Below are 13,075 nucleotides of genomic sequence, written 5' to 3' on the forward strand. Positions count from 1 at the left end.
ATAAAGAAAATCTCCCAGTAATCAGAGTCACAACACAACCACACTCTGTGAAGGACCTAATGCCTCCCCACTGAAACAAACCCCCTTTCTCAATGGAACATGGACACAGAGCACACTCGAGTTACAAACAGACAGAACAACACTCACACTTAAGCTATATAACACAGAAAATACAACCAAAATGAGTAATAATACACTATTCATTGTATAGTTCACAATCCTGTAAATCTGTTAATATTTTCACCCAGTGGCTCCCAGCTTTCACCCAGCTATCTCCTACTTCTTCACATTTGTTATATTAAGGTAGAAAAGGGTTTCATATTTACATGCCATGATGCCATTATTGTTCCTATTGATCTTGATGAAGGATTGGATTTGTGTTCATTTTGAATCGTTTCAAGCATTGTGCTTTCACCAGGAAGAAACAATCCAAAATAATCTGAATTTTCTCTGTTTCTAGGCTGCCATACAAAGTAGTACCCCTTTCAGGTGGACAGCTGTCTGGTGAGTCACTTTACAGTGTGGTAAATTATGTACAGTGTAAATTATGCTCAGCCCAGGTGGACCAATGAAGAGTCAGTGAAAACTAGACCTCAGAATTCTTAGGATAAAGTTCACATGGTGCTTCACAGCTGTCTCTGGCATTTCGTTTAACAAGATCTTCTTATCAAAAGGAAATTGCCTATTAATTAAAAATACTCATTTCCATACTTTGATAACTGTCTCTGACTGAGCTGTAGGCTATCAACCTTTGTTGTATGTTAAATGCATTTTGATTTCATCTGCATAAATGGCATTTAATTTCAAGCTAAAATATTTTGGGGTTTTTAAAATGGAATCGCCCTGTATTTAGTTAATTATGTGGCATACTGTAATTCCAGTCTGCTGAAGTTCAACTCCAGTTGTGATTACACTTACATTTGTGTATTTTTAGTACATTTTAGGGCTCTACTGTTTGCATATTGATATATATATAATTAATTTTAAGTTATTTTGTTAACCTATTTCAGCTCAACAAGGCTCATGTTTTTGAGTGAATGAGTCCAACAAGTCCTGACCACTTTCAATTAAAACTAAGCAAAATTATTTTCTGTCTAAATGTACAGTATACAGTAATTGCATTTCCCTTTCATCTTGTATCACTCAAAACTTTTAAAATCCCAAACGTAAACAGATCACAAAAGCAAAAAACTGGGAAAGGAAAGTTTAGTGAAATATCTGTAAAAGCTAGAGCCCTAAGAATGTGCAGTTGGTTAGTATGAAGCCAAGCGTTGCCTGTCATGTGGAGATCAAGCAGATCAATGTTGTGACATACTGAAAACTTGAGGTTTGGGATGTAGAGCTTTGCAAAAGTCATGGACGATTTTGAAACAAAAAGAAAGTGTGACTTGTATCCTATTGTTATATACAGTTCTGTATGTTTCAACAGTAACACTTTTACAGCAGTACATTTCGGAAACAGTGAAAACATGGACAGGAATGACTCACAAAGGCACTTACTCAGAGCGCAGATTCATGCCTATTCATTCAAACATTGCAAATTTCAGCTTGGTTTAAGGTGTTTGCCAACTATCCTCTTGATTCCCCAAGTAGCAAGGCTACATTGTGCTGCCATGATTAAGTGAAGGTAAACTGATTTTCATTTGCTTACTGTACAATCATTACTCCTGGATCTGCCAGGTAACAGTGAGCTTGCTGTGGTGCTCAGTTGGAAATTCCTAACTCCTCCAACATCAGCTAATTTGGTTGTGTGGAGCTTGTCAAATGGGACCATATAAATCAGAGGAAAGTGTGCACTGCCACTGTGCTGGTGGAGGAGACAGGAGTCTGAGTTGTTAAACAAGTGGCAATTGTAACCATGAAGGATATAAAAAGAAAGGTAATAGGGGATCCCCAATTTTTTAAAAATAAAATAAATGTAGGTAGGAGAGATAAGGGGCATGTGGAGGAAAACACATTCATTTCTAACGGTTCTATACTATCTCTGTAGTATCTGTAGATAAATAAAGACATCCTTTTTTCAGTGCAGACCACTCTACACCTCTCCAGTGCACTAATGAAATACAACAAGCAATGAAGGAGACAAAGTCCTTTTGCAGCTGCAAATTGTAGTTTAGTCAAGTGCTGAATCTAATCAGAGACAAGCTTTGAACCTCCATCATCCCCCAGCAGTCTAATGAGCAGAGGAGACGTATTGCTGTTACAATTACATTGCTAATTTCAGATCTATTAAGAGCAGGTTACACTGTGGCAAGGGGTTCTCAGTTTCGATTACTGTGTTTAGTGGGTCAATAATGAGGTCACCTGGTTGTAAAAATACATACAAATATATGAAAAGCTCATATATCGTCACCATACTCCTAACACAAAAGAAATGCAATTTCCAAGAATGAAGACAATACAGTAAATGTTCTTCATGTAAATACAGTAAGAAATACAAAAATGCAGTAGTTTAATCCAAACATCGGTGCATGGTGTACGTAATGATGTCCTGCACTGGAAATTACTTAATGTGCTAAAGTTTATTAGCCACTAGTTGCAAAGACAAATTAGTCAATCCTAAACTTAGCAAATAAATAAAGTAACTTTTATTTAAATAGTATAATGTAATTAGAAATTATTTGCTAAAAAGGCCAAACTTCAAAAATTGAAAGAGAACTTTGGACAGTGAACATTGATATGTTTGGTATCAATGACAGTATCCATCACCTTGAGGAGGATTCTGCAAAGGACCTTGCATGGAACTTATAGTAGAGTGATGCCTCGCAAGTTGTTGCAATTGGTGAGGTCAACCTTTTAGGGAATATTGACAATGAGGCCTTTAGTCCAGTCCACCAAGATGGATTCTTTAGTCCACATGGTGTGGAAGAGATCAGTCAAAACATTAGTGGAAGTGGTGATGTCAGCTTTCACCTTGGCTTTTGTGACCTCATCCATATTGGATGTAATGGTGTCAATGTTGAGGTCCTTTTCTGCTGTTGGATTGTTGGCTGGGTCTTCAGGGCGAGGGCAGTTGAATACCTCTTTAAAATGTTGGACCCATGGATGCTTGATCAAGCTAAGTGATAATAGCATTGCTATTTATGTATTTGTCAGGAGCAGAGTAGTTAGAACTGTTCATGTTATATACCATGTTCATGTTCATGTTCATGTTTCCCATGGCAGCAGCATGATCCGCTCTGTTTACCAGATCCTCAACATAGGGCCTCTTGTCTCTTCAGGGTCTCTTATTGGCTTTCTGGGCCTGATACTATAGCCTTGGAGACTTGGTGTTTAACAGCTTTTCTTTCAGTTGTGTTCTCTCTTCATTTTTCTGTAATTTGGCTGGTGTTATCCAATCTTTGATACTCCTCTGTCTGAATTCCAGAATGATTTTGGCAGTTTTTAAATGAAGTTGTCTTAATGGCCTCCTATTTGCTGTTAACATCTTGGTTTTTGATATCAGTGGTATCACCCAGGGCACTGAAACAGTTAAGGAGCTCTTTGACAAACTCCTTGCTCTTCCTTGGGAATTTACATTTGACGATATCTAGCTGACTTTGGTATTTGTCATGTGGTATTATTCTTTTGAGTTTGATGGTAGCAACAATTAAATAATGATCACTGCAAGCACCTGCACCATTGTAAGCTCAGAAATTGTCTAGAGTCCTGTGCCATATGCCATTTATAATGATGTGATCAATTTGGTTACAGGTCTTACTATCAGGTGACTTCCAGGTGAACTTGTACAGTACAGACTCGATTATCCGACATTCCGTTTTTTTAGACATAGCAATTAACATGCCATATACATATATGCTATGTACTGTATGCGTACAGATGAATAATATTTTGCCCAATCCCATGCTGCTTTGTCTCTATTTTTCGTCAAATTGTTCATCAAATATATTTGTCAAATACTGCCATTGACATAGCTTTGCTTGTTCGTTTGCGCTCATATATATAATTTTATTTTAGAAACATGACAAGTGCAAAGAGAGCCAAATTAGTTCTTTCAATGGAACAAAAGCTTGAAGCATTAAAAAGAATAGACAGAGGCGAATCCATGCAAAAACTTGCATCTGAATTCGGTGCGGGACAAGTTCCAGCTGGTGACTGGAAAAGGAAAAGGAATGAGATAGAAAAGTGTTGCTCTGATCGGGCCTCAACTGAAGGACTGAGTGACAGAAATGTGAATATGAAAAGGTCAGTGAAGCCTTGTTCTTGTGGTTCATGCAGCAAAGGGCATGCCTATAACAGGTCCGATACTTCAAGAGAAAGCTCTGATTTTCCCAAGGGAATTCAATGAAGGGGAATCCGATTTCACGGCTAGTGTAGGCTGGCTTGGTCGCTGGAAAAAACGTTATGGCTCAACATCTGTGGCGAAAAATTATCGGCAAACTCAGAAGAATTTCTCAAATTTAAAGCGGATTTAAATTGTCTCATTGACAAAGAAGGACTATCAAGTGAACAGATATACAGTATAACGGCGATGAGACAGGCTTAAACTATAAAACTATAAAAATGTTAGGGCTGTGAAGATTAAAGATCTCTCCAAGCCCATTGTTTCTCATTTCACCTCTGATGGCAATGACCACTCTAATCTCTCTGTCTGTGTTCTCAAAAACGGTTTTCCGAACTCATACATCACAAAGACTACATAAACCAAAATTATCCTGCAGCTAGGATCATACCTTCCCCCTTCTCTTAATGACAGACTACTTTTCTTCTAAATTCTCTCTATACATTGTAGGTTTCATTTCACACCTCACTTCACCTATCCTGACCTCACACCTCCTGATTGGCCTCTCTTTCTGTCCCCTGCTTCCGCCCCTCTCTACTCCTCTCTCCCAGCTTTTGTTCTCCCGCTACATTACCTTTGCTTACAGCCCTGTCTTTCTCACACCTGAAGAAGGCTCCATGGCCGAAATGTTGTGTTTTCTTTCTTCTCTTTTCAGCATGGGATAAACTATTACTTATTCCTTTGCAGCCTACGCATGCTGACGCAGCTACCCACCTGAACTTAAACTATAAAATGCTACCTTCAAAAACTTTATCTTCCCAGACTAAAGCTTTAACTCCTAGGTATAAACGAAATAAGGAAAGAGTCACGATTCTAGCCTGTAGTAACTACTGGCAACCACAAACTAAAACTTGTATTTATTGGAAAGGCCAAAAGCTTTAATAAAATTAGCTTGTACTTCATTGCAAGTTTCATATAAGAACCAGTAGAATGCATGGATGAATTCAGAAATTTTCCAAGACTAGTCTTTCAATGAATTTGTTCCTTCAGTAGAACAATATTTGAAACCGTTAAACCTACCAAGAAAAGCAATCCTTATCATTGATAATGCACCATCTCATTCTACATGGATGAATTTAGCAGTGGAGACATTAGAGTAATTTTTCTTCCTCCTAATATCACCTCATTGTGTCAACCTATGGACCAGCGTGTGCTTGAAGCATTAAAGAAAAAATGTTGTTGCAAGCTTTTAACTACACTCATTGAAGTGATGGACAATTAAGATGGTGTGCTTGATAAATTAAGGAAAATAAGCATAAAAAATGTTGTTTATTGGATCACACAATCATGGGAAGAAATTAAACCACAAACTCTGGGAAGATCATGGAGGAAGTTGCTTTCGGAAGATGAAAATGCACAAGAATCGTTGCAAAAAAATTGTGAAAACCTGCTACCATCATTACAACAAATTCCAGGCTGTGAGTAAGCAAATGATGATGATATACATGGATGGAGAAGGATGAGCAACAAGAACTGATGGATCATGACATAATAGCTTTGGTGAATCGGGATAACGATGAAGTTGATGAAGATGGCAGCACTGGGTCTGCATTGGCACTAGACAAATCTGAAGGAATCAGTCATAGCAAAGGGGTCAAGGCTCTCGAAGCGGAACTATCTTACGTTGAACAACAAGAGGAGGCAACTGCTACTGACGTCATGTTACTAAGACACTGGAGAGACTGTGCCGCATGGAAGAGAGGCACATCTGGGAAACATATTCAAATCACTCATTTTTTAAAATAATAACTAACAATAGTTCTATAATCTATCATTTTAGTATTACAGTAGATCAATAATCCAGATTTCATACTTATGCTGCACTTCCATTAATCTATGATTTGTCTACTCAGTTTCCACATTATCCAACATTTTCAATTATCCGACATTCTGTCCGTCCCGTGTAGGTCAGGTAATCGGGACTCTACTGTATATGTTCTTGTGTGAGAATATGGTGACACCAATGACACAGTTATTCATGCAGAAGTCAATGAGGCACTCTGTATTATTATTGTGTTCACCGCACCCATGGACACCCACCCAGTGCTCTCTCATAGCTGGTATTATCGGATCCCACTTTGTCATTCATATTACTGATGATAAGGAGTATGCCGTGTTCAGAACCCTTGGAAACCTCCAGTTGCAATTGTTCATGCCAGTCATCTTTTTCCTGCTCTTCGGCTTCATTGGTTGGACCATAACAGATCAAGATGGTAAGTTTGCAGTATGTCTGGCTTGTAGCTAAAATGTGGAGCACTCTCATCATTCTTTCACTCACTGGTTCCCAGTCCAGTAAGGATCTGGCTTTTTCTTTTGAATCTGTGATTCCTCATTTGTTAATTGATAACCAGAACTGGTCCACCAGGGCCCTAGTATGTCAAAATTGTATCTCATTGTATTCATTTCTCTGAGTACTTGTGCTGTGATGGATGTTTCGTACATGGGTTGGACATTCCATGTTCCAAGGTGGATCTTGGTTTTAGGTCCCAGTATACTACCCATAACACTGTTGATTTCCAGGAGGCTTTCATCAGGAGTGATCATAGCCTGTCGTTTGGCTGGAGTCAACTGAGAACCTGCTGTTAGTCACTTTATTCATTGTGGTTTCCATAACAGGTTTGTGACAAATAAAACTGAAATTCCTGGTTTATATACTGTACAGTAGATCTGCTGTTTTTTTACTTTGTTTTGAAAATTTAATGTACCAGATATTTCCCATTTGATAAATATGATATACCAAGAGTATTAAAAATACTTTCTTCATTCTACAGTGGAGTGGTAGAGTGGGAGTGGTAGAGTTGTTCAGATTTGGTTACATATTCAGAATATGAAAAGATCTGACTAACATAATGTTAATTGGACTGTCTTGTTTTAAGAAGGTGTATTGGAAATTTATCATTTTAGGAAGAGCTGTGAGTTGTTGGAATAAACTGCCTTACCATGTTGTAGAGGGTGGTTCACTAAGATTCTCTTCAATAAACTTTGCAGCAATTAAACCTGCAATATGAGATTAGTGCTGTTCATTGACTTTATGATCTTAAGTTCTCATGTTTGTTTATTTTTGTCAGGAGACATTCAGTACAAAGAAAAGATTTGGCAAATTAGCTACTGAGTTCTAGCAACAGAGAGGAATGTTTTACCACATTTTCAGAATCAAATCACATACACTTTAAGACCTAACAAGCACTGTAGTTGTGATATCCATTGTCCATTAACTGGTTCTCAGAAAAGGTGTTTTATTTAACCGCACCTCTCTGCCAATAAAGATGTTTCATGTGAAAGTTAAAGGTCAGAGTCCCCTTCTTTCAAATTTGTAATGTTGCCAACTTGGAGACACTTCTGGTTTCCAGGGCAGCAACTTTATCAGTTTAGGTAGCATATATTAAACTACAGGATTACATTTAAAGAGCTGATGAGCACTGTTTTCAAAGAGCAATACCCATTGTATGAAACCTTGCTATTTATCTGTACTTTAATATTCCTAATATATTATACAAATAAATTGGTGGTTTTTATCCGGAGTGTTATATAAACCTGCTGTGTCTAGAATTCCCAATTACCGGAACATTCCCCTGAGTCTTCGCATACTCCCCACTGTTGGAGTCACTCAACAATCTTGTCAATCAACTCACCGCACCACTACAACCTTTGTACCATCACCAGAGAAGAGAAAGAGACTACACACACCCTCTGTCCTGTGTACTTTCCATTCTTTACCCTTTTTCACACTATGATCCCACGTCAGAAAGAGCTTAATATATAATATAAGAAAAAAACACAACTGCTAATACTGCTAGCTCATAAGCATCCAGGACAGTGGACTAAAAATCAGCATTAGTAGGGTATGGCAAGCTGTTTGCCACATCTTAGGGAACATTCAGAAGAAGTCAGCTGATGGTATAGACAAAATTTTAGCCAGCAGTGTCTGACCCATACGAAGCTACCTGCCTTTCAGTTGGAATACTCTCCTGGTATGAATCACTCAGGACCCTTTATTGTGCGATCTGCTGAAATTGAGAGCCACAGGATTTGGTTTTCTGTATCTGGATTCCTGGTCTCTCTGTGGAGGATACAGTGGAAAAAAATGTGTGGAAGTATTTAAAACTATGCTTAATTTGCCAGAGCTCTCTGGAACTCCAGCACATTTCATTTTTAGACTATTCGTATTCCAGGACCACTAAGCACAGCAATGTGCTCCTTGTGACATTAAAAATTTAACGTGTTTTTACAATCTAAAAATACCTTTAAATAGACTTGAAGCTTAAAAAACATAACTGAAGATAGAGTGGTGCTTTCCTATGCTGGCTGACTTTCTGTGCATGTTTCCAATGTAGATTGCAGCACTGTCTACAGTGGGAGTGTAAGTGGGGAAGCAGTCAAAATAAACATTTTCAGACAGAAAAAAGGTTTAAAAAGGCTTCTAGTGAAGATCAGTCTTCAATCGGATTAATTCAGTAAATGTACCAGAACAGTTTGTGATGAACCTCAACCAGTATTGAAAATAGAAATGAAGGAAGCCCTGAGCAGCCGGCGTGTGTGAGTTGTGCTACTGATATGTAGTTTCAGCTAATGACAATTAAGAGCATGGCTGTAGAAAATAAGAAGTGGGATACACCAAACAATTCATTTCAAAGTGAAGTAGACGTTAATTTTAGTAATGAAACAGTAGGGTGGGACTACTGAACAATTTGAATTTCATCAAACCAAACACCAATGGCTAATTGTGGAGAAAACAAATCTCGGCTACATGACGTATCAAAAGGTAGGCTATCTGGGTCCTGGGGAAACTAGCTAAATGGAGGCTAACATGCTCTGTGAGCTCTGCTCCTCATGCAAACAAACAGAGAAGTGCGCTCAAAGCAAATTGTCCTAAAGTGGACAATTTGGTGTAGACTATTGTCTATGATTAAGCTAAATAAGTATCTCATACAGCCATAACTAGCAAAGAGGTCATTTTTTATTTAAACAACATAAAATCCACTTATGTTTTGTGAACAGAAAATTATCAGAAATTGAATTTGACTGATTTGGGATGAACTTTGCATTAAAGTGTTGCATGCTAAAATATCCAACAGAATAGAATATTCAATCCTCAGAAATAAGGAGAAAATTGAGAAGATATTACTGTATAGTGCACTACTAAAAATCAGGTCAATACTAGATGTGTCCACGTGCTTGAACAAAATAAAGTACATTGATTGTGTTCCTTGCACCTTTTTTAAAATAAAAATGTTAAAATCATGTTTTTACTAAAATAATTACAGAGATGAAAATATTATCCATAAAGGGGATTTATTTATTTTTGCAAATACTGTTACCCATGGGTTATATATGTAATGTGCGTAGCTGTGCTCTGCCTCTGCCTCTACCCCTAACTGTGGCAGTGTGAAATGCACAGTGTAAATGCTGGGAAACAATGAATAAACAGATACCTAAATAAACCTAAATAAATTTTGAATCCGGAAGAATTTGGCATTTACTGTATAGTCACAAATGAATTTTGGAATAAAGGCCTTTCTCTTCTGTATCTGTGCCGAGTTTGTAGAAACCTTCCAGCACATCTTACCAGGGTTGTATAAGAACCTCACTGCTGAACTAGAGTTGTGCCAGAGTTTTCAAAGCTTTTAAGTTGTACTTTATCTGTTCACAGAGAGTACAATCTGCAATGAAAATACACTCCTCAGGTTATGCAGCTGTGAATATTTAATAAAGATAGACATCATTTCATGGTTAATAGGCTGGTGCTATAAAGCAGTATAATTTAGGCTGTTTAATAGCTGTAAAACAGTGGAATTATTACCTATTGCTGTCTCTCAGGATTGTACAACTATAAGGTTATTTCCACCCTTGCAGATTTATAGTATATGTTTGCTCAGATGTTAAGTTATGGATGTACTCATAGCAAAGGTTAAAGTTACAATTAACCTTTTGTCAATGTGTCTACACTGTGACAGGATCCTTTCCATCCATCCTATTTTCAGTTATGAAAATGCATGTTCGTGATTTTCATCCCAGAGAACTGGCTGTCTTTTCACAGTACAACTTGAAGTTGTCTAACTTAAAAATTAGCTGACTTTGTAAGTACATTTCAGGATTTCAAACACTGTCCTGTTCTCAATTAAACTTACTTCTTTCTTTGTGATCAAGAATTATTTTTGTCACTTATTTTTTTTAAATTGAGTTATATTTACCTATGGGCTGATTTAGACCTACAAAACCAGTTTTTATACATACCTGAATGTAATTGAGAAGACATTCCTTCAGCAATTGAATCCTGTTCAAGATCCATCCATTTTCCAACCACTTCATCCAATTCAGGGTCATGGGGCAGTTCAAGGTCCCTTTCAGTTTTTTATTGAGATAGAGAGCAGTCAGAACTGTGTACAGTAATGCCTTGCCAATCACAAGGTTTATGTTCCTGAAAACATTTACCTTCATTGTAGGTACATTTGTGGTTGGTAAACTTAAGACCTTATAGGAAAATAGGGTTAGTGGTCACTATTAAAATCCCTCATTTTTTTACCCACAATGAAGTAAAATAATAGAATCAGAATAAAGTAAAATGCAAAATATTTTGGAAACAATATTGTATTGATAGTTTTTAAGTGGGGTTCTGACATAATACTTACCTTTATTGCTGTGATGATGCCCGTGTAGATTGGGTCACGTGGCACGTACAGTGTTGTTGTATCACTTCTTACACTCACTCTGATAGCTTCTTCGATTTTCTTTAATGTCCGAATTGTAGATTCATTTACACCAAACAACTGACCAACAGCACTTTAGCACTTCATGCACGTTATCAAGCACATTCATTTTTTCTTCCAAGTTCTTCACTAATGACTATCACTTTTATTTAGGAAATCCCGATCACTAACATTTTTGTGTGCTATCAAATATAATCAAAGTCCAATGCAGTAATGTATTAATATGTGCAGAACAATTTATGATTATGAGAGAAATTGCAGACACATCTCAAGCCAGCACACAGCAAAGCTCATAGGTGCTTCTTAACTTCACAGATATTCAAAATCGTCGATGGTATAGAGTCAAGTTAAAATTATATACAAGAAATTCCACGCAGGTAAATTTGAGTATAGCAAGGAATTACTGTACTGCATCCTGATGTTTTACTGACACTGCAGTCCAATAAACTGTTCTTTGTTGTTTCAAATTGTTTTGTGAAATTGCTTTATTTCCAAACCTAAGACAGTAAAATAAGTCTTTAAGCATTGAGGTGTACTTAATCCACCCATCGTAACCGTAACCCTTAATCACCACAATTAGTCCTTCAAAAAGTATTAACTAAATCAGCTTCAATACTGGAAAATTTCTGACAATTCCTTCGGATTTGCATCATCAATGAGCAGCATCTTTCACTGCTCATTGAGAAGTCATATTTGCCCCAATTAAATCCTATTATGGGGGGTTCTTATTCATTCCCCCTCTTACCCACACTCCAAACACTATTCATCAGAGCTCTTCACTCTCTCTGGATGATTCCTAAAGATTCCTTTGGGCCTTTTACACACACTTAAACATCCAAGTTCCTGACTGTGTCCCCATTCATAATCTTTTGTTACTGAAGAATTCTGCATCACCGTTAGAGGTTCTGGTCTGCTTCTTTTGGGGATTCTGACAGGTTCTTCCCTACAAGTTGTCATGCTTCTCAACCAGACAAGTTACACCGGTAAAGCTCACTAATTCGAATCCTCTTCTCTGTTTTATTAGGGTTTGTCCAAACTACTAAACTGCAAGTAATGAATGCTTGCTTAATTAATGCTTAGTTACTGCAAGTTATTCATGCTTGCAGCCAGTGTAATGGGTGCATCTCTGCTCTGACACTGTTTCTGGGTCTTGGGTTTGAGTCCTTCTGTGCTGAGTTTTCATGGTATCCTTCCAGTCCATGCTGTCCAGGTTAATTGGTATCTCAGCATGTGCTGGTGGATGTGAGTGTGTGCCCTATGATGGGCTGCCATCCCATGCCTGCTGGGTTAGATGTGTGTGCACTACTTTCTTATTACAGCCCAACATAAAGACTGATCAACATGAAAGCTCTGTGTAAACAATATCCAACGTTACACATGTTATTTGAACTGTTGAATAGCTTCAGTAATTTATTGTGGTGTATATTCCTTATTAAGATTTGGGAGCCCAGTGTATCCATATCAGTGTTTTGCAATTGGCTTTGCAAAGTTTTTTGCTGTAATATGGAGGTTATTTGCTGTATGTTATTGATTATATGTATGATTATGTATATGATTTATATGTTGCTTTTTTCAGATAAAGAAGAACTCTTTCAAAATGTTTTGACCCAGGTGGCTGAACAGTTTTCCAGGTACATACATTATGTTACAAGATTCTAATATCCCTGGACCTGCCTCTTAACACTGTTTTAGACATGTACATGGATCACCAGCCCACTGGTGAAAATATATTTCTTCAGTATTTGTGTGAAATATATCAGTATATACCTGACATGCAGATATAATACTCGGTATTTAAAATAGTAAATTTCAACATATCAATGTATGCTTGATTATACATTACATTATAACATGCTCTATACTGTGTATTACTGTATATGGACATGATGTCTGCATTTCTCTTCTGCATAAATTTAAAATAATCAAGTAATGTTCATGGTAAAAACTGTCTTAATCCTTATGCGGATTCTATTTGGAAGTTCTTGGAATTTTGACATCAACACAGGAAAGACAGAATTGGTCCAAACTAATGACTTTGGTATATACCTGAACTGGATTTGATGCTGAGCACTTGCAGTTGACTTAT

The 13,075-nt window shown here is 37.3% G+C and overlaps 1 protein-coding gene across 1 annotated transcript in view; it reads left to right on the plus strand.

The window, feature by feature from the left end:
- pde9aa (phosphodiesterase 9aa) overlaps positions 1-13,075 on the plus strand; it is a 62,110-nt gene that overhangs the window by 18,017 nt on the left and 31,018 nt on the right. Inside the window, exons 4-5 of the mRNA XM_088914127.1 lie at positions 461-504; positions 12,566-12,620. Coding sequence (XP_088770253.1) covers positions 461-504; positions 12,566-12,620 — 99 coding nt within the window. The remainder of the gene's footprint in view (positions 1-460; positions 505-12,565; positions 12,621-13,075) is intronic.

This window comes from Atractosteus spatula, chromosome 4, assembly GCF_055471065.1.
Source record: "Atractosteus spatula isolate fAtrSpa1 chromosome 4, fAtrSpa1.hap1, whole genome shotgun sequence".
NCBI lineage: Eukaryota > Metazoa > Chordata > Actinopteri > Semionotiformes > Lepisosteidae > Atractosteus > Atractosteus spatula.